The sequence below is a fragment of the Molossus molossus genome, unplaced genomic scaffold (genome assembly GCF_014108415.1).
Source record: "Molossus molossus isolate mMolMol1 unplaced genomic scaffold, mMolMol1.p scaffold_m16_p_3, whole genome shotgun sequence".
Lineage (NCBI taxonomy): Eukaryota > Metazoa > Chordata > Mammalia > Chiroptera > Molossidae > Molossus > Molossus molossus.
Window position 1 is genome coordinate 78,714,655 of NW_023425366.1, and position 23,482 is coordinate 78,738,136.

The following is a 23,482-nucleotide window of genomic DNA, read 5'->3' on the forward strand; positions in this document are numbered from 1 at the left end:
CTGCCTTCCTTAAACTTTGGGTGTGTCACTTATATTTTTCAGTTTGGCAAATCAGTTGTGTTTAACCTTATACCTTAGACCAGAAATTGGAACTTGGTGATAGGACCCTAAGGGGTGAATATTTTAAAGCGTGATAAAATGAGTTGGCTACATTCTGGCCTCAGAGTAGAAATTTTCACTAACTCTTGGGAAAGAGAATATGGTATGACCTCGAGGACATGGATCATAGGCCAAGCTGGAAATGGAACAGCAGAGCTGGCCAAGCCTTATGGCTGCAACCTCATCAGCTAGTGTGTGGCCAGGTTCAGATAGGATTGGGATCCTGTCCTGTGCTTTGAAGGAATATCTATTTCTGTGAGGCTTTGCTTTGTTCAGGTTTTAATTCAATACCTTTTAAAGAAAAACAAAAAAAGTTTTTTGGTAGGGGTGGGTCTAAATCTGGATTGGACAGAAAGGAGGCACTGAGCAACCAGGCAGTAGGAGGCAGCTCAGACAAAATAAGGTGATGAACAAAATAGACCCAGAGACATAGAAGTGGGGTTTAGACTGATACATTTTAGAGGAGAGGGGTGGGGGGGGGGGAAGAGATAAACCAAAGAACTTATGCATATAAGCATAACCAATTGACATACCAACAATGCTGGATGCCTGGGTGGGGGGAGGGAGGGTGTCAGTGGAGGAAAAAGGAGAAACATCTGCAACAAAAATAAATTAATTAAATTAATAAAAGAAAGAAAGAAAGAAAGAACTGGAAAGAAAAGCAGAGATTCCTAACATCTTCCTGTCTAGTTGGTTCCCAAAGCTGTGTTGACTTTTCCCTGAAACGTATTTTATTTATTAAAGTCATAAATTCTGAAGAGAGAAATTTGTTATTGCCTTAAAAACTTTGTATTCATTTTTATGTAATTTGCTTGATATCTTTAAAAATTATATTTGTAACCAATTTATATATGAATTAGGATGTAACTTTTACATAATTGAAATTTAACCAAAGGATGGTTGTGTTCTCTGTCACATTTAGTATTAGAGAGAATATGCAGAATAAAAGTTTGTAGGTTTTTTTTTGGGGAGGGGGCAATATTTTTTTCCTTATGTTCAAAATGGATTATTATCTAGAAGGACTACTGCACTGGAAACTTAGAAAACATTTGAACACTTAAAAGCTAAATCTCAATTTAAAAAATTTTTTCATTTTTAACCTAAACTATAACCTTGTTATAGTTTTATTTTTAGGAAAAAAAAAGGTAAACATAACATGCTAAGTGAAAGAATAGCAATAGATACATTTTCATTAATGTACAGATTTTTAAAATATATGAGATTGCGTATAAAATAAAGACAACTCAAAGAGAAAAATAATTTTCAGTAAATAATTGTTTTTGAATCTGGTCATAATCAAATTTTTTTGGTTTGCTATTTAGTTCTTATTACTATTAAATTTTATTAGAAGTAAAGCAGAGGAAGAGGAATTAAATGAAATTATTATCTTTTTATTAGAAGCAGATGAGGGGGAGGGGATTACTTATCAGGTTAGTGATGTAACAAAGCATTTTAAGCATTTGAATGGTGATTAAATGTCTTCTACCTTAAATTCTTCGTCTAACAGAAATAGTTTTATATTGTAAAATATATATTTAGAGTACAACAATAAGTAGTTTTGAGCAAATATTTTTCAACATTAAGTTTAAATTAATAATGGTTATACATAATTAAACTTTTATTTTTTTGTCTTTTGTATTTTTAGATGTTGGATGTTTACAGTCTAATTCCTTTTGACAATCCAGATGGTGGAGTTTGGAAGCAAGGCTTTGACATTACCTATAACATTAATGACTGGGACACTAAGCCCCTTCAAGTCTTTGTGGTGCCTCATTCTCATAATGACCCAGGTAAAATTGGCACTTCAAATAAAACTGGAGGATATTAAGCCACCTGTAGGCAAGACTCTTTTAATGAGAATCTGGTGGCACCTACTTCTCAAGTTTTTGAGAAATATTCCCTGACTTTAAACAATATCATACTCCTTTTATATGTCGTTGTATTTTAAGTTCTTATTTTATTAATTTATGTGCCATTTAAAGGTAATAGTTCTGTAGTATGAAATGGTAATAACACAAGAAGGTTTTAGCCCTGGGGCACAAAAGTTGCACAAATTTAAGGTGCTGATCATTCATTTTAGTTACTTAGTGTAACATACTACGTGTCCATAAACTCTGCATTTAAAAAGTCATAATGCTCATGGGAAAATTTGAGACTTTATGTATGTATGTATGTATGTATGTTTTGGTTAATCCTCACCTGAGGATATTTTTCCATTGATTTAGATAGCGTGGGAGGGAGGGAGAGAGAGGGAGAGGGAGAGAAACATTGATGTGAGAGAGACACATCGATTGGTTGCCTCCCCCACAACCCTTACGGGGGTTGGAGTTAAACCTGCAACCCAGGCATATACCCTTGACTGGGAATCAAACTTGTGACCCTTTGGTCCTGATGCCCTAACCATTGAGCCAAACTAGCCAGGGCAAAAGTTTGAGACTTTAAAATGGAGAAGTAATACAAATGATTAAGAGACAAACATGGGTGAGTCCCAACCCCATCAGTCTATAGTGTTAGGCAACTTTAGGAAAAGTTACTTAATCTGAGAGTAACTTTTATTTTCCAGGTAGAATCAGGATAAAGTATTTCATAGGGTGAAATGTAAAGGCATGGTACATAGCCCTAAAGTTAACTGCTATTGTTATTATTATTGTAATTGTTATGTCATACGCTGATTTTTGTTATTTTATTGGGGCCAGTAATTTTTTCCCCCAAGGTAAGTGGAAATTGCTAAAATTATCATGGGAAATATGATTTGATGTGTTCACTTGTTAGTGTGAATACACAGGCACAAATTAAATGCCCAATTAATGTAGTTGCAGGGTTTTTTGGAAGGACTTACTAATACTTATATTTTTTCTTTATCCCAGTTTCTCAGTTTCATTACTATCAGAGAAAGCACTTTTCACTTAGTATTTTGAAGGTTTTTTTCTTTACTCCCAGCATTTATCTCCTACTTGTATTCTTTCCCTTCAGTTTATCATCATGTATTCATTTCCTTCCTTCCTAAGACAACAGATCTAACAAGTTAGTGTCTGGACACATGATTTGGTGAAGTGTGTTTACACACACGTGCGTGTGTGTGTGTGTGTGCATGCAGGCTTCTTGGTTGTGAGAGGTAGTCAGGGAGATAGAGCTTGGATGCTGAAATGTTTGAATTTCCAGAATACTTGATTTTTAGTAAGCACTGAGGTATGAAATGTATGAAATCAATATTGCTTTTTTGGAAAGTTTTGATGAGCATTACCATGCATCAGCTTCTGAGTTGGTCTCTCTGCTTTTGGTCTTAATGTCTTTATCTTTTTCTACAAATACCTATTAGTTTTATTAACTTTTTTTCTTACATGTTTTGCAGCATCTTCCTCCTTGGGGGTTGCTGTTTATCTGAAGAAGGCTAGGCCTGGGAGGTGGGGGGTGTGAGGGGAGAGAGGGAATTTCTAGAATTGGATTTAAAACTAAATTTAACCAAAGTCATAAGGATGCTTCGTTTCAGAATGAAAAACACAATTTTTTTTTTTTTTTTTGTATATCAGACTGATGCAGTGAGGTGAGGTGCTTCAACTTCACATGTGGGATCTGAGACTGCCTGTAGGACTATAGATATTTTTTCTGTAAACTTTGTTCACTGAAATATTCTCATGGTGAGTGCAGTAGCAGCAGAGCCACTTGTAGTAAATGAATTGTTCTCTTCTCTTTTCTCTGCTGATCATGTATAGTTTAATTCTTGTCACTTATTTGAGTCTGTGATGTGATTCCATCGTATACTATTTTTTATAGGTTTATAAATACAGTTTGCAGTGTGCCTTGCAAGTCCTCATGTGAACCCATCTCTCTTCCCTTTTTGATTTTTTAAGGACCTTTATTATTCCGTCCCCCTTTCTGCTATCCTCAGTTTCCAAAAACCTCATTTCTTGTTATAGTTATACAGCATGAGCATTTAACAGTAATAATAAAATTAGTAGTTTGCTAGGCCCTGTGCCCAATGTTTTATAAACATCTACTGCCCCCAACAACCCTTGAAGGTTAGTGCCACTGTTTACGATGATGGTCTTATGAACCTGCCAAGCTTACACAGGTAGTGGGACCAGAATATTTTCTTGTTAGTTTACCAGGATCTCCCACCTGAGTAAACTAGAAAGGCCAAGAATGTGTCTTCTGTCATAGTCTATCCTCATTGCCTAGCCTTACATTTGGCGTACAGTAATTACTACATATATGTAAGGCCTTCTCTGACCTAGCTCCATGCCCCTTGATGGCTTTCTCACACTGCACACACATGCACACACGCACACGCGTATGTTTCTACAAAGGCACACGTAAATATTTATAACAGTTTTGCTGGATCTCCTCACTAGAATGTAAGCTCAATGAGGACTCAGACTTTGGCTTGTTAACCCTGGGATCGCTAGTGCCTGGAATAGTACCCAGCACATAGTACAGATTCATTCAGTTACATAACATAATGAACGAAGGAATCTGACTCTGCAGGTTCAGATGAAATATTTGACCTTGGCTCCTGATTTTAACTCCCCTCCTTTCCTTCTTCCCATTGTCTACTTCATTTCTATTCCTTTAAAAATACATCTTATTTAGAATGAACTTTGTAATTTTAATTACCAAAAACAGATGATATCAACCTTGTCAAGGGCAGGGTTTGCCTCTGCCTTTTAGACTGTTTGTTCATTTCACAGTGTAGTTAGTATGTTGTTCACACTACAGTTAGTATGTTGTTCTGTGAGAAGACATCCCTAGTAACTGTTCCTGACTGCAATAAAAGGATATGTCTGTTGCCCTGGCCGGTTTGGCTCAGCGGTTAGAGCATCGGCCTGCGGACCAGAGAGTCCTGGGTTCAGTTCCCGCTAAGGGCATGTACCTAGGTTGCAGTTTGTCCCCAGCCCTGGTTGGGGTCGTGTGGGTGGCAACCACTCGATGTGTCTCTCTCACATCGATGTTTCTCTCTCTTTTCCTCTCTCTCCCCCTCCTGCTCTATCTGAAGATAAATGCAAAAAAAAAAGGATATGTCTGTTGGTACCCTAGTAACCACAATTGAATCTTTTTGTCTTAGTAAAAGATGTTTATGACACTTACCCTCTACTTGAGGGAAAAATAATGGTCAGAAACAGACCTTGAAACCTATTATAATATTATTAATCAATGTCACCCCAATAAATTTGATAAAACTTATAATAAAATACCTCTTTAACAACACAAATAATTAAAGTGATTTTTGCTATCAAGCAAAATTCTAGAGAAAAGAACTGCTGACTTTTCTTAATAATTTTCACCACTTTTTTTTCATTTTTTAATGATTTTTAATATTGAAATTCAATTATATAAAGTCATAAATTTAAAAACACATTTTTCCCTTAAGTACACCAAAAAAATCTCATTCTTTTCATAAATTTACTAAATTTTGAAAATCATTTTCCAGAGGGCTTTAAACTTAGATAAGTTCCTTTAAACATTTTAAATAAAATTTATAAGTATAATCAACTTATTTTCTTAGGTATTTTAATTGTCTACCTAATAAACCTTTCCTAAATACTTCAATAATTCTTATAAATCTCACCGATTAAACTTATAGTAATTGTCATTCCTCTTAGCATATGAACATTATTTACATTAGTAGCAATGCCTATACCTTTCTATTTATTTATTTTTATTTTATTTTTCCCATTCACAGCTCATATACATTTTTAAAATTTACATTCTAAAATTTTATTAATTTATTTTTGTTACAGATGTTTCTCCTTTTTTCCCCATTGACATACTCCTCCCCATCTCCCCACCCATTCTCCAGCTTTATTGTCCAAGTCCATTGGTTATGCGTATATGCATCTATGTTCTGTGGTTTATCTCTTCCTCCCTGCCCCAACCCCTCTTCTGAGGGTTGTCAGGCTGTACCCTACTTCCACGTCTGTTCATTATATTCCATAAATAAGTGATCATATGATATTTGCCTTCTCTGCTTGGCTTGTTTTGCTTAGGATAATACTTTCCAGGTCTCTCCATGTCATCTCAAAGGATAAGAGATCTTTCATTTATTGAAGAGACTGTCTTGACTCCACTGTATGCTCTTGTCACCTTTGTCAAATATTAATTGAGCATATTGTCATGGGTCAGTTTCTGGGTTCTCTTTCTGTTCCTTTGATCTATTTGCCTGTCTTATGCCAGTACCAGGCTGTTTTGATTACAATCGCTTTGTAGTATAACCTGATATCTGGTATTGTAATCCCACCTACTTTGTCCTTCTTTTTCAAGATTGCTGTGGCTATTCAAGATCTTTTTTGGTTTCATATGAACTTTTGAAGTATTTGTTCTAGTTCTGTGAAGTATGTCGTTGGTATTTTGATGGGGATTGCTTTGAATCTATAGATTGCTTTGGGTAATATGGACATTTTAATGATGTTAATTCTTCCAGTCCATGAACAAGGTATATGCTTCTACTTTTTTATATCTTCCTCTGTTTCTTTTTTTTCAATGACCTGTAGTTTTCTGTGAAGAGGTCCTTTCCTTCTTTGGTTAAGTTTATTCCTAGGTATCTTAATTTTTTTTGCTGCGATGGTAAATGGGATTGTTTTTAGTTTCTCTTTCTGTGACTTCATCATTGGTGTGTAAGAATGCTGTCGATTTCTTGACATTAATTTTGTATCCTGGTACTTTGCCAAATTCATTTATTAAGTCTAGGAGATTTTTGATGGAGTCTTTAGGGTTTTCTATATATAATATCATGTCATCTGCGAATAATGACAGTTTCACTTCCTTCTTTTCAACTTGGATCCCTTTTATTTTTACTTGATGTCTAATTGCTGTGGGTAAGACTTGCAGTCCTATGTTAAATAAGAGTGGTGCAAGTGGGCATCCTTGTCTTGTTCCTGTTCTTAAGGAAAATGCTTTTAGTTTTTGCCTGTTGAGTATGGTGTTGGGTATAGGTCTTTCATATATGGCCTTTATTATGTCGAGATATGATCCCTCAATTCTCACATTGCTGAGCGTTTTTATCAGGAATGGGTGCTGGATTTTGTTGAATGCTTTTCCGTGTTTATTGATAATGAACATGTGGTTTTTATTTTTCATTTTGTTTATGTGGTGTATCACATTTATTGATTTGCAAATATTGTACCAGCCTTGCGTCTCTAGGATGAATCCCACTTGTTAATGGTGAATAATTTTTTTGATGTATTGCTAGATCTGATTTGCTAGTATTTTGTTCAGGATTTTGGCATCTATGTTCATCAGGGATATTGGCCTGTAGTTTTCTTTCTTTGTAGTGTCTTTTTCTGGTTTTGGAATTAGAATTATGTTGGCCTCATAAAACAAGTTTGGAAATCTTCCTTCTTCTTGAATTTTTTGAAATAGTTTGAGAAAAATGGGTGTTAGTTCTTCTTTGAATGTTCAGTAAAACTCCCCAGTGAAGTCATCCGGGCCTAGGCTTTTGTTTGCTGGGAGAGTCTTGGTTACCTCTTCAATTTTCTTAGTTGTTATTGGTCTGCTCAAGTTTTCTATCTCTTCCCAGTCCAGTTATGGGAGACTATGTGTTTCTAGAAATTTGTCCATTTCGCTTAGTTTGTTGAATTTATTGCCTTATAATACTTCATAGTATTTGTTAACGATCCTTTGTATTTCTGTGGTGTCAGTTGTTACTTCTCCTTTTCATTTCTGATTTTGTGTATTTGGATTCTCTCTCTTTGTTTCTTGGTGAGTCTAGCTAAGGGTCCATCAATCTTGTTTATCTTTTCGAGAAACCAGCTCTGTTTGTTTCATTGAGCCTTTGAATTGTTTTTTGGTCTCCATGTCATTTATTTCAGCTCTGATCTTTACTATTTCTTTCCTTCTACTTGCTCTGGGGTTTTCTTTTTGTTTGCTTTCTGGTTCTTTAAGTTGTGAGGTTAGATATTCTATTAGAATTTTTTTTTGTTTCTTGAGGTAGGCCTGTAGTGCTATGAACTTCCCTCTCAAAACTGCTTTTGCTGCATCCCATAGATTTTCTGTTGTTATGTGTTTATTTTCATTGGTTTCCAGGAAGTTTTTAATCTGTTCCTTGATCTTCTCGGTAATGCATTCATTGTTCCATAACATGCTCTTTAGCCTCCATGTATTCAAATGTCTTTGCATGTTCTTTTTGCAGTTGACTTCTAGTTTCATGCCATTGTGATCTGAGAAGATGCTTGATATGATTTCAGTCTTCTGGAACTTGTAGAGCCTTAGTTTGTGTCCTAACATGTGGTCTATGTTTGAAAATGTCCCATGTGCACTTGAGAAGAATGTGAACCTTTAGTTTTGGGGTGTCATTCTCTGTAGATATCTATTAAATTCTCATTCTCTGTAGATATCTATTAAATCCATTTGGTCTAGTGCTTCATTTAGATTCTCTGTTTTCTTGTTAATTCTTTTGTGTAGAGGATCTATCCAGTGATGTTAGTGGGGTATTGAAGTCCCCTGCTATGATTGTATTGCTGTTGATTTCTCCTTTGAAGTCCTCCAGAAGATTTTTAATACATTTTTGTGCTCCTATATTGGGTGCATATGTTTACCAAGTTTATATCTTCCTGTTGGATAGATCCTTTCAATATTATTTAGTGAGCTTCTTTGTCTCTAGTTATGGCCTTCATTTTGAAATCTATTTTATCAGATACGAGTATTGCTACCCCAGCTTTTTTTTTGCTTTCTGTTTGCTTGTAAGATTTTTTTCCATCCCTTCACTTTCAGCCAATGTGAGTCTTTTGCTGTGAGGTGGGTCTCTTGTAAACAACACAGATATGAGTCATGTTTTCTTATCCAATCAGCTACTCTGTGTCTTTTGATCTGAGCATTCAATCCATTTATATTTAAGGCGATTATTGATATGTACTTATTTATTGTCATTTTTGTGTAGTGTGGTTATATTTTTCTTCCTATTTCTTTTACTAATTACAGCAGTCCTTATAACATTTCTTGCAGTGCTGGTTTGATGCTAATGTATTCCCTTAGTCTTTTTGTGTCTGGGAAGCTGTTTATTTGTCTTTCTATTTTAAATGATAGCTTTACTGGATAGAGTAGTTTTGGATTCAGATCTTTGTTTTTCATGACCTTGATTACTTCATGCCATTCCCTTCTGGCCTGTAGTGTTTCTGTTGAGAAGTCAGCTGAGAGCCTTATGGGGGTTTCTTTATAGGTAACCTGTTGCTTATCTCTTGCTGCCTTTTGGATTCTCTCTTTGTCTTTAATTTTTGGCATTTTAATTATTATGTGTCTTGGTGTGGGCCTGTTTGAGTTCTTACTTGGGGCTCTCTGTGCTTCTTGAACTTGATGCCTTCTTTCTTCACCAAGTTAGGGAAGTTTTCGGTCACTTTTTTTTTTTTTCAATATATTTTCTAACCCTTGCTCATTTTCTTCTTTTTCTGGAACTCCTGTGATACAGATGTTGTTACGTGTTATGTTGTCCCACACTTTTCTTAAGCTTTCTTCCAGGATTTTACTTTTGGTTTTCTGATTGGTTGATTTTTTTCTACCCTGTCTTCTAATTCACTGATCTGTTCCTCAGCTTCCTCTGCTCTGCTGTTCAGTCCTTCCAATGTGTTCTTTATTTCTGCTATGTCTTTCTTAATTTCTTCTTGGTGGTTTTTCATTTCCAGTTGGTTGATTTTCATTGTTTCTATGTCTTTACTCATGGTGTTCATGTCCTCACACATGCTGTTAAGCTACCTCAAGATCATGACTCTGAATTTCTGGTGTTGATGTCTTTACTCATGCTGTTGAGCTTCCTCAAGATCATGGCTCTTAATTTTAGCTCTGTTAATTTACTTAACTGCATTTCATTTATCTCATCTTTGGTAGAGGTCTCTTGTTCTTTCATTTGGGATTTGTATCTTTGTTTCACCATATTGGCCATCTCAGTAGGTTTGGGGGCCTGCCAAATTTTCCCTGTGGGTGTTGGTGTTCTGCTCTTTGTGGCTCCCTCTACTGGGTTAGGATGAGCATGGGAGGACCCACGTTAAACACCTCTATCAAATTTTACTTTCCTGGGTAGATTTGCAAGCCCAGGAAAGGTTCTGTTATCCTCTAGCTCTTTGCCTGAAGTCTATAAGTCTTAGTTATTTGAAGAACCTTGAGTTCCCAGTTGAGTGAAAAACTCACTCAGGTGTCCATCTGAAAGAGGGTTTCCTGAGGGTGGGCGCAGATTCTGGTTGTTAATGAGCCTCAATTTGCAATTCAATGGCCCACCTGAGTGAGGTTGAATCTCTGTGGGAGGGGCCGCCATCTCTCCCCAGAGCTCTGGGAAGGAGCAAAATGGCCACCATCCTGCGTGGCTGCAACTCAGCGAAAGCTCTGAGCGCCCTCCAAATCCCGAGTGTTTCCACACAGTTCCAGTCCATTCTATCCTCCCTCTGCTGGAGCCCACGTTGAGTGGCTGTGGCTATTTTAGCCTCTGTCCCGGACCTGCGCTGTAGAGCGGGCTTGGGATTTTAACCTCGAGGACACTGCTCACAGCTAAGACAGCTGCTGTCCATGGGCTCCCAGCCCCCCTCTCGCACCTCCGCAATTCTGCCATGGTAGATTCAGTGTCCCTGGTTATATGGTCCTTGCAAGCTGCTTTTCTGTTGCTTTTTCCCGATGATTTGTCTTTATTTTCATTGTAATTCCAGTTTGGTTCTGGGAGATGGTCTGTGTAGCTTCCATTCACTCTGCCGCCATTTTGGAATCTCCTCACCACTTCTTAACAAATGTAGAATTTAGATCAACAAAATTATTCTGTGAAAAATGGAATCATTCAGATCATGAGAAACCACCTTTTCAGTGGAGGAAAAGAGAGACTCTGTGATGGGGACATTTTGTATAATACTCCTAAATTAAAGTGCAATTAGGCTATTCACTTTCTAAATGAGACCTTTGGAGATTTGTTTTTATTTTCTGCAGCAATGGTTTAAAACAAACTAGCTCAGTGGTTCGTTTCATCAGTGGAGTTTTATTTGTTGGGGATAAAAAGATTTGAAATAGGTATTTTAACATTTTCTATATTTAGTCCTCTAACTTGAAGAATTATGTTGCTGTGTTTTTATATATGTAGATTTTTTCTATTTGGTCCACCTTGGTAATATTTTACAAGAAAGATAAATTTCAAATGATGTTTGTATTTTAATACAATTCTTCATTATGTCTTATTTCTGTCCATAAGGACACGTAATAATTGTCATACAATATTTTGTATGGTTTACACAAGTTAAAAGAAAATTGGAAAGGAATTGTTAAGTAAATGCTGATAACTTTGTACTGTTATGCTTTTGAAAGTTTTGAATCATGGACCATGAAATTAAATGTTAGTTGATTGATACATGTTCATGTTGTATTTAATAAGCTGATTAAAACACAATTACAGCACCTTTGTATCTATAATCTTAATTCTTTGCTTCCTATTAGTTAAACTGCTGAAATATTTAGGTAATTTTTCTTCAAAGAAATCACAGTGTGTAGAGAGGAGATAAGGTACACTAAATGGAAAGTTGGACAGCATGTTGTTAGTTAAGCAATTTGTAAAATGAACATCGGAAAATAATCCCCCATGTGGTATGACTCCAAAATAGAAGGAAGGTCTAGGCCCAGGAGTCATAGTGCAAAATAATTTTTTTTTGTGCATTTGCAGAATTTTTATTGATCCAAATGAATGATTAGGATTTTCTGGCTTTTTTAAATTAAGAAAACAGATTTTTGCATTTAGTATTATATGATAATTCGAAATATGTTTATATATCCTTAATCTTTAAAAAGTTTTGTGAAAAGGAACAGAAAAATGTGAGGAAATCACAGTGTAAGGTTATTTTAAGGTTTTTTTGTTCACATATTTTTGAGCACAGTCAGAAAAAAGGTTCTGGTCAGCCATAGATGGGCACAGCCCAGGTAGGGTGAGGCAGTGAAGGCCTAGAACTCTGGCTGCTACAGGCACCTGCCAAGTGATGGTTGGGAGAGGGAGAGGATGGTTTGTGGAGTACTTTGTTCTGTTTAACTATTGTGGGATAAAGCAAGTTCTTTGGTTTTGGCTTCTGTGAATGGGGAATTTGAGTTTCTGGAGCTAAGGGACTGTTCTGCGAAATCGCGGAGAACTGGCATTCGTTGCCTGTTCTGCATCAGGGAACTGTCCGGTGTGTGTGGCTTCATGTCCATTCTGCAACCCTGGAAGGTGGTGAATTACACCCCATTTATGAGGTGAGGTCTGTGAAGTTGAGGTAGGTCTGGTAGTTTCTTCTTTTGAGATCAGTCAGTTGTAAATTGACAGGGTGGTATATTACAGCTCCGATTTGCCTGATTTTCAGATCCATGTTCTGTCTGTTTACCATGCTACCTCTTAAGACACTTCATTCTTCTTTCTTTATGAGCATTCAGCTCGGCTAATTCAGCGCATTATCTGAACTTTAGGTTGTGATTAGGGTTGCCAAATTTACCTGAAAAAAGAAAAATCAAACAAACAGGCTGCTCAGTTAAATTTGAATTTCAAATAAACAATGAAAAACTTTTAGTATATACTGTATATGTACCAAATATCATGAGACTTACTTGTACTAAACATTTATTCATTATTTATATGAAGTTCAAATTTAACTGGCGTCCTGTATTTTATTTGGCGATTTTAATTGTTAAGACAATGGTGGCATTTAAGATAAATGTTTACATGGCTCTTTAGAATTATCTTTTTAGGGGATCTCTAGAATTGGTATAATGAGGTTCTTTATTTAGAGGGGGAAATCCATTTGGGCTCTGACTGGGCTGTATTCCTTAGAATGTCTAGTAGCACTTAAGAGATGTAGGTGGTCATTAAACACCTCCTAGTTCCCCCACTTCAGTTACTTTGGTCTGTCTTTCAAGTCTGGGTGCTTCAGAGCTCACCAGTGCCCTGATTATACTTGTGGGAATTTACTCTGTTCCAGGCAATGTTCTAGGTACTTTACTCATGTTAAATCTACTACTGCTCTTTGTAACTTTATGACGAAAGTACTACTGTTACCCTCATTTCATAGATGAGGGAACTGAGGCAGAAGAGAGGGTAAGTAATGTGTCTGAGAAGGGGCTGGGTTTGAACCAGGATTTGTAACCTTTATTTAATGTCTCTTTTTGGCAATACTTCTGAAACAATAGGCAGAGCTTCTAGGAGGAAAGTTTTTTAAGTGTTTTCAAACCAGATGTCATCTATGTTACATTATTAATCATATAAAACCTTTTATTAACGTCTTGCATAAGTAGGCACCTCACCGCACTGTTTCCTGTTCTTTTTTTCTTCTGGTCTATCCCTATTGAAATGGATGTTTCTGTCCTTAGTACATGAGATGGTGAGTGCTTTTCCTCTTGCTACATATTTTACAATTAGACAGTGATTTGGAAGCATTATTTTCCAGCTTTTAAAATAGTTTCTTCCAGAAACTTGGATAATTTGCCCACTGGGCATAAAGCTAAGTAGCCTTCTTCCATATTCTAAGAGTAACTCCTCAAAGGAGGTCAGTTTTTATTTTACATCTAGTGATATCTCATACTATAGATACTTCACATGATTTCAAACACCAAGCTGTTTGGGGAAGACTTATTAGGCCTGAAATATCCTCATTTGGTGTGAGTCCTTAAAAAGGGATGAAAATAACTTTAGCGCAGATTTAGAAATTATTTTGGAGGTTGACCTCACAATTGTAGATATCAGGTATCAAGGTATGCGGGCCATTTAAAGGGCAGTTAGAAAAGCAATACAACAAGGGGTCACAGTTGGATAGTATACATATCCAGCTACAGGTTGGACAAAACCCCAGCTTCCTAACAGTGATGCAAATGGGTTCTTGTGGTGTGAGATAGAATTTCCAGTGCCAGCATCTTACCTGGGTTCAAAAAGTGCTGTATCTCTGGCAGCTTAATGGAAGTGAAGCTGATATGCTCCAAAAACTATTAGATGACACTGAATCACCTGGAAAAAAATGGTTAGGTTATTTTGGAAACCTGAGTCCTATAGTATTTAGAGGAATCAGCAGGTTTATAGGTTTCCAAACATTCATGGGTCTTGAAAAACCTGAGCTTAAGTTCTGGACCTTCCCACTCTCTTGGAAACTTCAGTCAGTTACTAAGTTCTCTTCTTTTTGCTTCCTTGGCCTCTTATTCCCTCTGTCTGTTTCCATGGAAATTCATTAACCATTTTGCTTTTTTAGCAGAATTATTGTAATGGCCTCATTTTTTTGTTTTTCTTCTACTTTACTTTTTTTTTTGTCTATCATTGCCACTTACAGAACAGTTACTTTTCAAAGCACAAATAAAAAAAAAACCTTAACTTTCTTCCTTCTAAGTTTTTGGTAAGAAACAAAAATGGTTCAGAAGGTTTGCAGTGATCTGACCTCCATTTCTATTTTTATTTCTCAACATACTTCCACCAGGTAAGCTGCAATGCAGCGGTACCTAGCTGCCTTCTGCTCCCTGAAATTGACAGGAACCTTCATGGCTTAGTGTCCTTTTCATATGCTCTTGCCTGAGTTTGGAAATACTACCTTTTCCCTCTGCCCAGATGATGGCCAATCTAAGAATCTCTCTTCTTTCCTTCTAGTAGGAATTTACCATTTCTTTATTCTCATGGTATTTGTTCGTGTTTTCACTATAAAATCTGTTTCCATTTAGCTTAGCTTTATTGCTTTGCCCTTCCTTATTAGATGCCTGGTTTGTGTTTGAATGAATAAACCAGAACAGAACATTAATTAAAACTCTTTCACAGTTTATTAGTGGGGGAGTGGGAGACAAGCTTAATTTATAATAGAAATGTTGGAACTAAAATTAATCAGCAGCATATGTGAGTCATGGCAATACCAATTAAGGTCGTATGTGACCCCTTAAGTGTAAGATTGGATGTTGCAGCCAAATATTGAAGGATTTGACAAGTGATGGAAGAAACCTCTTGATAGAGAATAACATAATTACTAAAGTTAAGAAGATTTATTTTTTAATGAGCCCTAGTTGTATTTGTTTTTAAATTTGAGAATATTACATTAAAATGGAAATAACTTGAAGCTTAAGTTGTATTTTTAAATGTTTGCTTACACATAATTAGTTTTGACTCAAAATATTTTTAATAGTGGGTACCTATTTAACTTTTGAGTGAAATTAATGTACTCATTAAAAAATCATTATTGTAGTAGTTAATACCCTAACAGTGTAATAATGATTTGAGGACATGCCTTTTTCGAGATGTGTGTTTTAAATCACTTTAGGGTTGACAGAGCCTTTTCAGATATTAAGTAGAAACATAAATATATTGATCAAAGATTATTAGGTTCGCATCAGAACAGACAGTGAACATATTAGAGCTAGTAGTGTATGATCATCTTTTACTTTTGGTTTCACTTCTAGTTGTAGGAATAAATTTGCATTTATAGTCCATGTACCTGCAGTCCTTTTGGCCATACGTCATCATTCATTTATCAAGTGCTTATTGAACTCTTGCTGTTGTAGGGTTTGTACCAGTGTTAGACTCATGAGAACTGACTAGTTTGAAGTTTGGGTTGGAGTGTTTCCAGGCCTGTATCTAATATTTACAGGACCTGGGGCAAAAAGTACATGGAGGCCCTTAGACCCTATGTCTAAACATTTAAATGTTATAAACCAAACTAATACGTTTCTAAATAAAATAGGTCCTTTCCACCTGCCTTGGGAATTAGCTCAGTGACCTGATAGCCAAGTGTGGGTTTAGATTGCTGGGGCTCCATTTCCTCATTGGAATGTGGTGGTGTGGGGGGAGTCAGCCAGTGGGGCAGCCCACACCCTCTCCTCCTAGATCTGGTCCTCTCGTAAACCAGAGGGTCCTTCTTGCAGACATACCAGCACTCTTCACACCCCTACAAATGGCAGCCCATGGCCACTACTCAGGCTTTGGAGCTTACTACCTTCAAGGTTGACTGCCCTGATGGGAGGCTCTAGAAGCTGGCTTGGGGCTGTTTGGATACAGATTTATGGACCCTGGTACTCATAAGAGCAGGGCAGGGCAGGGCAGGGCAGGGCAGGGCAGGGCAGGGCAGGGCAGGGCATGCTCTAGATAGGCACGTTCTTTGCTCTGTGGATTTATCATGTGGAAAAAGATGTTTTCAGAGGACTAATCAGGAGATCCCCTGAGAGTCCAGAACTCAGGGTGGGGTGCTCTTGTCTACGTCCTAAGGGTGATATTGTGTATGCTCATGAACCAAATAAAACTAAGTGTTCCTTAAGAGGATTGGATCTCCACGAAGTTTCTAGACTTTGAAGCTAGACCATGAGTCCAAAATTATTTAAAAATTGTGTTTTTTCAGTGAACAATTAATAGCTGTTTGTTTATGCACATTAACAATAAGCAATATAATTTTCAAGTTTATTAGTTTTATATTTTAGAATTATAGTTTTGTGATAAAATAATATTAAATTTGGAATTATGTCTGCTTTATAGAGCTTCTAATTATATGCTCTTTGTTTTAAGTATTTCCCCATTTATTTAAAAATAACAATTAGCTGTTTTATGGGTGCTAATGTTGTTAGAGTGCAAAAGACTAAATGGAAAGGTACCATTAATGCTGTTTCAGCCCTGGTTCAATTTCTACGAGCAGTCAAGGGAAAGAAAACGGCTGTGAATTGACCACTTAAGTAAATCAGTTTGTAACTTCTGTGTCCTAAGATGATTAAATCTAGAGGTAAGAATATAATGTTATGTCACAAAAATGTATCCCATAGAACTTTTTATAAAATACTATCTTTCTGATTGGGCTCATGATAATATACAATTGTAGTTTTACCATAATTTAGCAAAAGAAAGTGACAATTCCGTGTAAAAGGGAATACTTGATTACTCTATTGTATAAGAGCAATAAAAACTAATTCACTGTTATATTACTCAATATTGAAAGCTGTAAGAGGCTATCTTTCAGTTCATTCTTCATTAATTGTGCTATATTGTTGTGGTATTAGTCTCTATTATAGATGAGTTTTATGAAAGGCTTTTAAGTTGACACCTCTGAGCTTGTATTTTGGCTCACTTAAATATCCTTGGCATATTTTCTGCATGATTCTTGAAGGGCAAATGAAGTATTGAAGGCAAAGTGGATTAATCAGTCACTGTGATTCTTTTATGAAAACTCTTGTGATAAACTATTCTTTGAAATGGTGTTAGTTTGTAACAAAGTATAACTGATGAAAATAAGTAATTGCACTTTAAAAAGACCTTTTACTTATTAATCTTTATAGAGGCTATTCTAAATTTGCCTTTTATGCTAGAATTTTCTTACTAAATTCATTTTAGAGGCATTCCTCCAGGGACTATGTTCATAGTCCTTTTCTTTAATTGGATTGGTAACCAGATAAATAAGGGTTAATTTTGACCTTTGTTAACATTTAGGTGAAAGGTATGTGTGATATTTAAAAAATTAATTCTGATAATAACATGGTACAGAACTAGATGTGACCTACATACATTTGCTTTTGGCTCAGTCTTGCAATATGGAGGAAGATGTATATTAAATATTACCATTTGGTAAAATAAATTCTCCCCACATTGTGATTTTTATTTTTGGGACAGTAATAACGCTAATTTTTTCTAGTGCTGTATTAGTTTGCTGGAGCAGCCATTCGCAAAGTACTACACCGACTAGAAGGCTTAGCTAACTGAAACTTATTTCCTAACATTTCTGGAGGCTAGAAGTCCAAAATCAAGGTGTCGGCAGTGTTAGTTTCTTCTGAGAGCCTCTTGTCTTGGCTTGTAGATGGCCTTCTTCCCCCAGTGCCTTCATATGGTCTACCCTCTGTGTGTCTCCACTCATATGACCTCATTTTACCTTAGGCACCTCTAAATACAGTCACATTCTGAGGTACTGGGAGTGAGGACTTTATCCTATGAATTTTGAGAGGACACAATTCAGCCCATAAAGGGCATAGAATGAATTCTATGCAAATCATAATTTTGGGCAACCACTATATTTAAGATGTGAAGCATCTTATATAAATGCTTTAAATAAATTGTATGCTTTTCAAAATCATATGTTAGAAATATTTTTTAGTTTTTTACCTGCTTTGGTTGTGGAGATGAGGATGGAGCAATTAAAGACTTATGGTGGTAATTATGCTAATAATAATAACAGCAGGTAGTATTTATCAAGTGCTATTTTATATGCCAGACTCAGATCTGAACACACTGAAATATTTGAGGGTTTTTGTTGTTTTTTGTTTTATCAGGCACAGGCTTTTAATTTAAAGATGGAAATGTTGAATTATTGAGGTAGCATTATTTGGTGACAAACCAGCTAGGTCAAGAAAGTCCTATAAAGATTTTACACTGTATTCTTCCTTGGCTTCTGTAACTTTGTAGGTGCTCAGCAAATTACTATAGAATGAATGAACAGAATTCAGTTAAAGCAAAAGGGAGAACTACACCCACAGTGGCAGTAGTGCCCTTTTCAGAAGCTCATATTTTCATTGTCAAAATTTATTGTCTTCTTTGTCCTGGCAGGTTTTTATTATTTTTTGCTAACAAATATAGTCAACATTGAATATTAGCTTAATCAGAGACAAAATAAATAGTTGGGGCCCTTATATTTTAGTTTCTCACATGTTTAAGGCTTGGAAATAGAGCAGGTCAGCCTGGGTGTACAGACACACCCCTCCTTGTAAGATTTCGTAAGTAAGAGGTTGCTTTCCAGAGGGTCCACTTTGCCAGTAGGTGGAATTCGTTGGCTCTGTACATTTTTGCCTCAGTCACTCATTATGCTGCTTTAGTGTTCTGCCAGGTGGGGCTATGCTGGGACCTATTGGTCTTGTTAAAAATGTTTCTTTATACTCATATTGCACATGCCCTTAGATAAAACTTTCTGGATATTTGAGAAGTATCAGGAAAAGTCAGAGAAGCAAGTTATCGACATTTACAGTTCTCTTCAGAAAACTCGACATAGCTGTGTACACATTTGTTGTTTGATTAGTGCCAATTTGGGTTACCAGAAAAAGTAATAATGAACAGACTTTGGGAATTAATGCTTATTTTTGAAGAATTCTACTTTTTAATATTCAGAATAGTGTTGTAATTACCTTATTGCTCTGCTGCTGGCTTTTAGATACAGTTTTAACTTCTGATGCTCTTTTTCTTAGTCTAACTTACTGAATGGGTAGAGAATTTTAGATGTACCATGAGAGGGTGAAAATTTTATCCCATATTATGAGAATAGTAATGCCAACTTGTTAACACCGTTCAGATTTTTAAAATAAGAAAATTCCTTAAACTAGAGATAAATAATAAATAATTAGATATTATAATTGTTAAGTATAAACAAATGCTTTTTGGCCTTAGGTCATTTTTCTCATTTGTATCTGACTTTGTGCAGTTTTCAGAGTATTTTTATAATTTAATTTTTAATGATGTTTTGAGTCTCGTGCATTCAAATGTAATTTAATTAATTCAAAACATTTGTTAAATTATTATATATGTCTTTATATAACTGAAACATCCAGTGGTATCCAAAGATAATACAATGGAATACGACTGAGTTGAAATCAGACATATGAACCACACATTTGTATATTTGTGTCTTGATTTAGGTTGGTTGAAGACTTTCGATGAATACTTTAGAGAGATGACTCAGTATATTTTTAATAACATGGTCATCAAGCTGAAAGAAGACTCACGGAGGAAATTTATATGGTCTGAGATCTCTTACCTTTCAAAGTGGTGGGATGCCATAGATATTCAAAAGAAGGATGCTGTTAAAAGGTTTGTTTTTAAACTTTTTTTGAGATTTGGTAATATTAAATATTAGGTGTATAGTGAAACAAGTGTTGAATTTTTAGATGGTGAAAATTCTTAGCTCTATATTTGAAACTTAAAATATATTTTTTCCCTTGATTCTGGTTCATCTCTGAAAAAGTGACTTGAAACTTTACCATTGAAATCCTTATGTTCCAATTTCATCCTGGAAATGGAATTACTAGGTTAAAGGGGCTTGATATTTTAAAGGTTTTTTGAAGCATATAATCAAAGGGACCCCCAGAAAGGCTGTATCAGTGTATTCTTTGTTCTTCAATCTTTTGTATCGTACTGTACCAATTTCTCTGCCTGTTTGCCAATAATATATTTTTTTTCTCTAAAACCTTGACTGATTTGATGGTTGAAAATATAATTTTAATTTGCATTTTTTATGAGTGATAATGTTGCATATTATATATAGGCAAAGCATTATAAATTGCTTGATCATGTAATTTTTCTTACTAATTTGTAATTATGTTCAAACACATACATATACACACATACACATATCAACCCTTATTTATCCTCAAGTGTTTCTTTTCTTAATTCTTATTGCTTTTCACATTTTTATGTAGTCAAATTGATTAATCTGTTTTCTTGATATTTACTTTGCCTGTCATATTTTAAAAGGTATTCTCTCATCCAGAGATCAGATAAATAGTCCTCTTTTCCCTAGTTTTATTTTTTACCATTCCCTTTTTAAAATCTTGAAGTTTGTTTTCTTTTTTAAAAATTATTTAATTAATTTATTTTTGTTACAGAGGTTTCTCCTTTTTCCCCCATTGACACCCTCCTCCTGTTCCGGCCCCCATCCTTCAGCATTGTTGTCTATGTCCATTGGTTATGCTTATATGCATAAGTTCTTTGGTTTATCTCTTCCCGTTCCCCCACTTCCTCCTCTGATGTTTATTTTCTTAATGTGGTATGATGGGAGGTTCTGTTCACCATATCCCTCTCCCCTCTGCTTCCTGGAGTTTAAGGATTATTTGAGCATGTTGTATTGCTTTCTCTTACATATTTTCTGTCACATATATAGCACTTACTGTATTAGTCCCTGTTCTAAGTACTTTACAAATGGTAATTGATAGTCCTCACAACAGTTCTGCGAAGTAGGTACAATGGCTGTCTACATTTTATAGATAAGGGTACTCACTGGTCTTCCAGGGTCACCTGCTGGGATGTGCTGCACTGGTCTATTCAATCCAACGTGTCCAGCACTATAGGCTGTTCCCGTCCATGCTGTGCTGCCTCCCGAAGATTTAAATAGCCCATCCTTTTTACTGATTTGAAGTGCCATCTTTATTGTATTTAGATATGCAGTGATTTCTGGAATTTCAGATCTCTTTTGTAGACTTTTCTGTTTGACTATAATTGTTGCAGCTTTATGATATGTCTCATTAACTGACAGTTTAAATCTCTCCTTATCTCTCTTTATTGAAAAATTATTTTAATGAGTGACCACTTAATTTTCCCCAAGAGCTTTAGAATTAATCTGGTACATTCTTCCTATCCTATTAGAAAAAGGATTTTGATGGAAATTGACATAAACATTTAAAGGTAATTTGGGAAGAACTGGTTATCCATCATTAGCCATTAGAGCTTTTTTTCTTTTTTACCTGATAGCACACTTAAAATGCTTATATGGTTGGCCAGGAAGGTGCCATAACTGAAGGCTATGGGCTTTGTGGGTGTTGGGATGAACCAAGAGTAACTGCTCCACCCAAGAGGGCTGGCCACTCTTCACTTCAGCCATATCATATCAGCCACGGGAACCAGTTATTCAAGGCAAGCTGGAATTCCAAAATCTTATGTAAAATATCTTGAATTTTTAAATGGAAATGTTAGCAGCAATTTAGATTCTCTCTCTCTCTCTCTCTCTCTCGCACATACACACACACACACACACACACACACACTCAGGACACTCATACACTTACACACTCACACACAAACAAACAGAATCCTTAGTTTAAATTGAGCTACCTAGTCATTTGCAAACTTTTATATTAAGAACTGTTCTATAAACTCTATGGAAACTGATGTTTGTTTTATAGGTAATTCTTTGACTGAGTTTTAAGATTAAAAAATTTTTTTATCTGTCTAGGTCTTACATTACTCTTTAAGTACATATAATACTTCATATTTTCTTAAATTAGAATTTTATAGAGATGTTACTCAAAGTGTTTAGATTGTAAGATTTTATCCCATGCGTAGTTTTAGAAAATTACTTTCGGGAAGCTGAATTTTTCTTCATCTTGATTAGATTGGCTAAAGCGTTCACTTTTTTTTTGTACCCCCTCTCACCCTAAAAAACTGTATGTTACTGATTTTTACTCTTGACTTTTCTGTTTTTATCTTTTACTAATTCTTTCTACCCACTTTTACTAATGCTAAATGGGCCAATTCATCTATTTTAATAAGCAGTATGTCTCTGTATTTGCCTTTTAGCACTGCACTGACTACCTTTTACATTTTTATGTTATTTTTTATTATTGTTATATAACTGTATTTATTATTTTTTTCCTTGATTTGACTGTGTTAAGAGAATAATTTTTAGTTTTCAAGTGCAATTTTCCCCCCAGTAATACTTTAGATTTGAAAACTAGTTTTCATGTTTTATAGTCAGGGAGTATGGACTGTACAATTTTATTTTCATTGTTTCGATTTGCCTGATCTGTGCTCTCCTTTTTTAATCCTTACCTGAGGATATTTTTCCATTGATTTTTTAGAGAGAGTGGAAGGGAAAGAGGGGGAGAGAGAGAGAGAGAGAGAGAGAGAGAGAGAGAGAGAGAGAGACATCGATGCAAGAGAGACATCAGTTGGTTACCTTCTGCATGGGCTGGGGATCAGACCTGCAACCTAGGTACATGCTCTTGACCACAGTCGAACCTGAGACCCTTCAGTCCATGGGTGGACACTCTAACCACTGAGCCAAACTGGCCAGGCTGTGCTGCTCTTTTTACTTGAAGGACAATCTAGAGTGGTAGTTCAAATAGCTGGGCACTGGAGCCAGGCTGCATAGGTTTAGATCCCGGGAAACTCCCATCTACTGTATGACTTTGGGGAAATTAACCTCTCTGTGCCTCATTTCCTTTATTTGTCAAGTGAGGGTAATATTGGAACATATTTTATTTGTATTCAAATACAAATGAATGAATACAAATGAGCATTTTAAGTTGTTAATAAACATCAGCAGCTCCTGTTACTTTAACTTTTATTTGCCATTTTGGACACCAAATATTGTTTTTAGTTCTGAAGTCATCCTGAAAGTCTTCATCTTTTAATAGCAAAATTTAGCTATAGATTTTATATTTTCTACCTTAAAAAAGGTTTCCTTATATACTGTTTCAGTGAAGATCACCTTTTCCCCCTGTTTCTACTCAGATGTTTTTAGGATTTTTAAAATTTTATCCATAAAATTCTAAATTTTTACCACATATGTAGACATAAATAACTTATTAAGTGTTCCATCTACCAGTTCAAACATTTTCCAGCTTATGTTTTCTGCTCTTACAAATTAATTACTGTTTTTATTCATTTATTTTAGAATTCACTTATTGAGTATTGAGTATTCAGTTATTGAGTATTGAGTCTCTTCTTTGCATATGTGTATATTTTTAATTTGTTATATTCACTGCTTTTGGG

At 35.6% G+C, this 23,482-nt stretch overlaps 1 protein-coding gene across 8 annotated transcripts in view; it reads left to right on the forward strand.

The window, feature by feature from the left end:
- The window catches only part of MAN2A1 (mannosidase alpha class 2A member 1), a 174,528-nt gene that overhangs the window by 26,682 nt on the left and 124,364 nt on the right, over positions 1-23,482 (forward strand). For 7 of the 8 annotated variants that reach the window (XM_036280855.1, XM_036280853.1, XM_036280854.1 and 4 more), the window contains exons 3-4: positions 1,745-1,889; positions 19,633-19,804. In XM_036280855.1, coding sequence (XP_036136748.1) covers positions 1,745-1,889; positions 19,633-19,804 — 317 coding nt within the window. Of the gene's footprint in view, positions 1-1,744; positions 1,890-16,637; positions 16,746-19,632; positions 19,805-23,482 lie in introns of those variants that run through there. The other variant, XM_036280859.1, reaches the window with a different exon arrangement.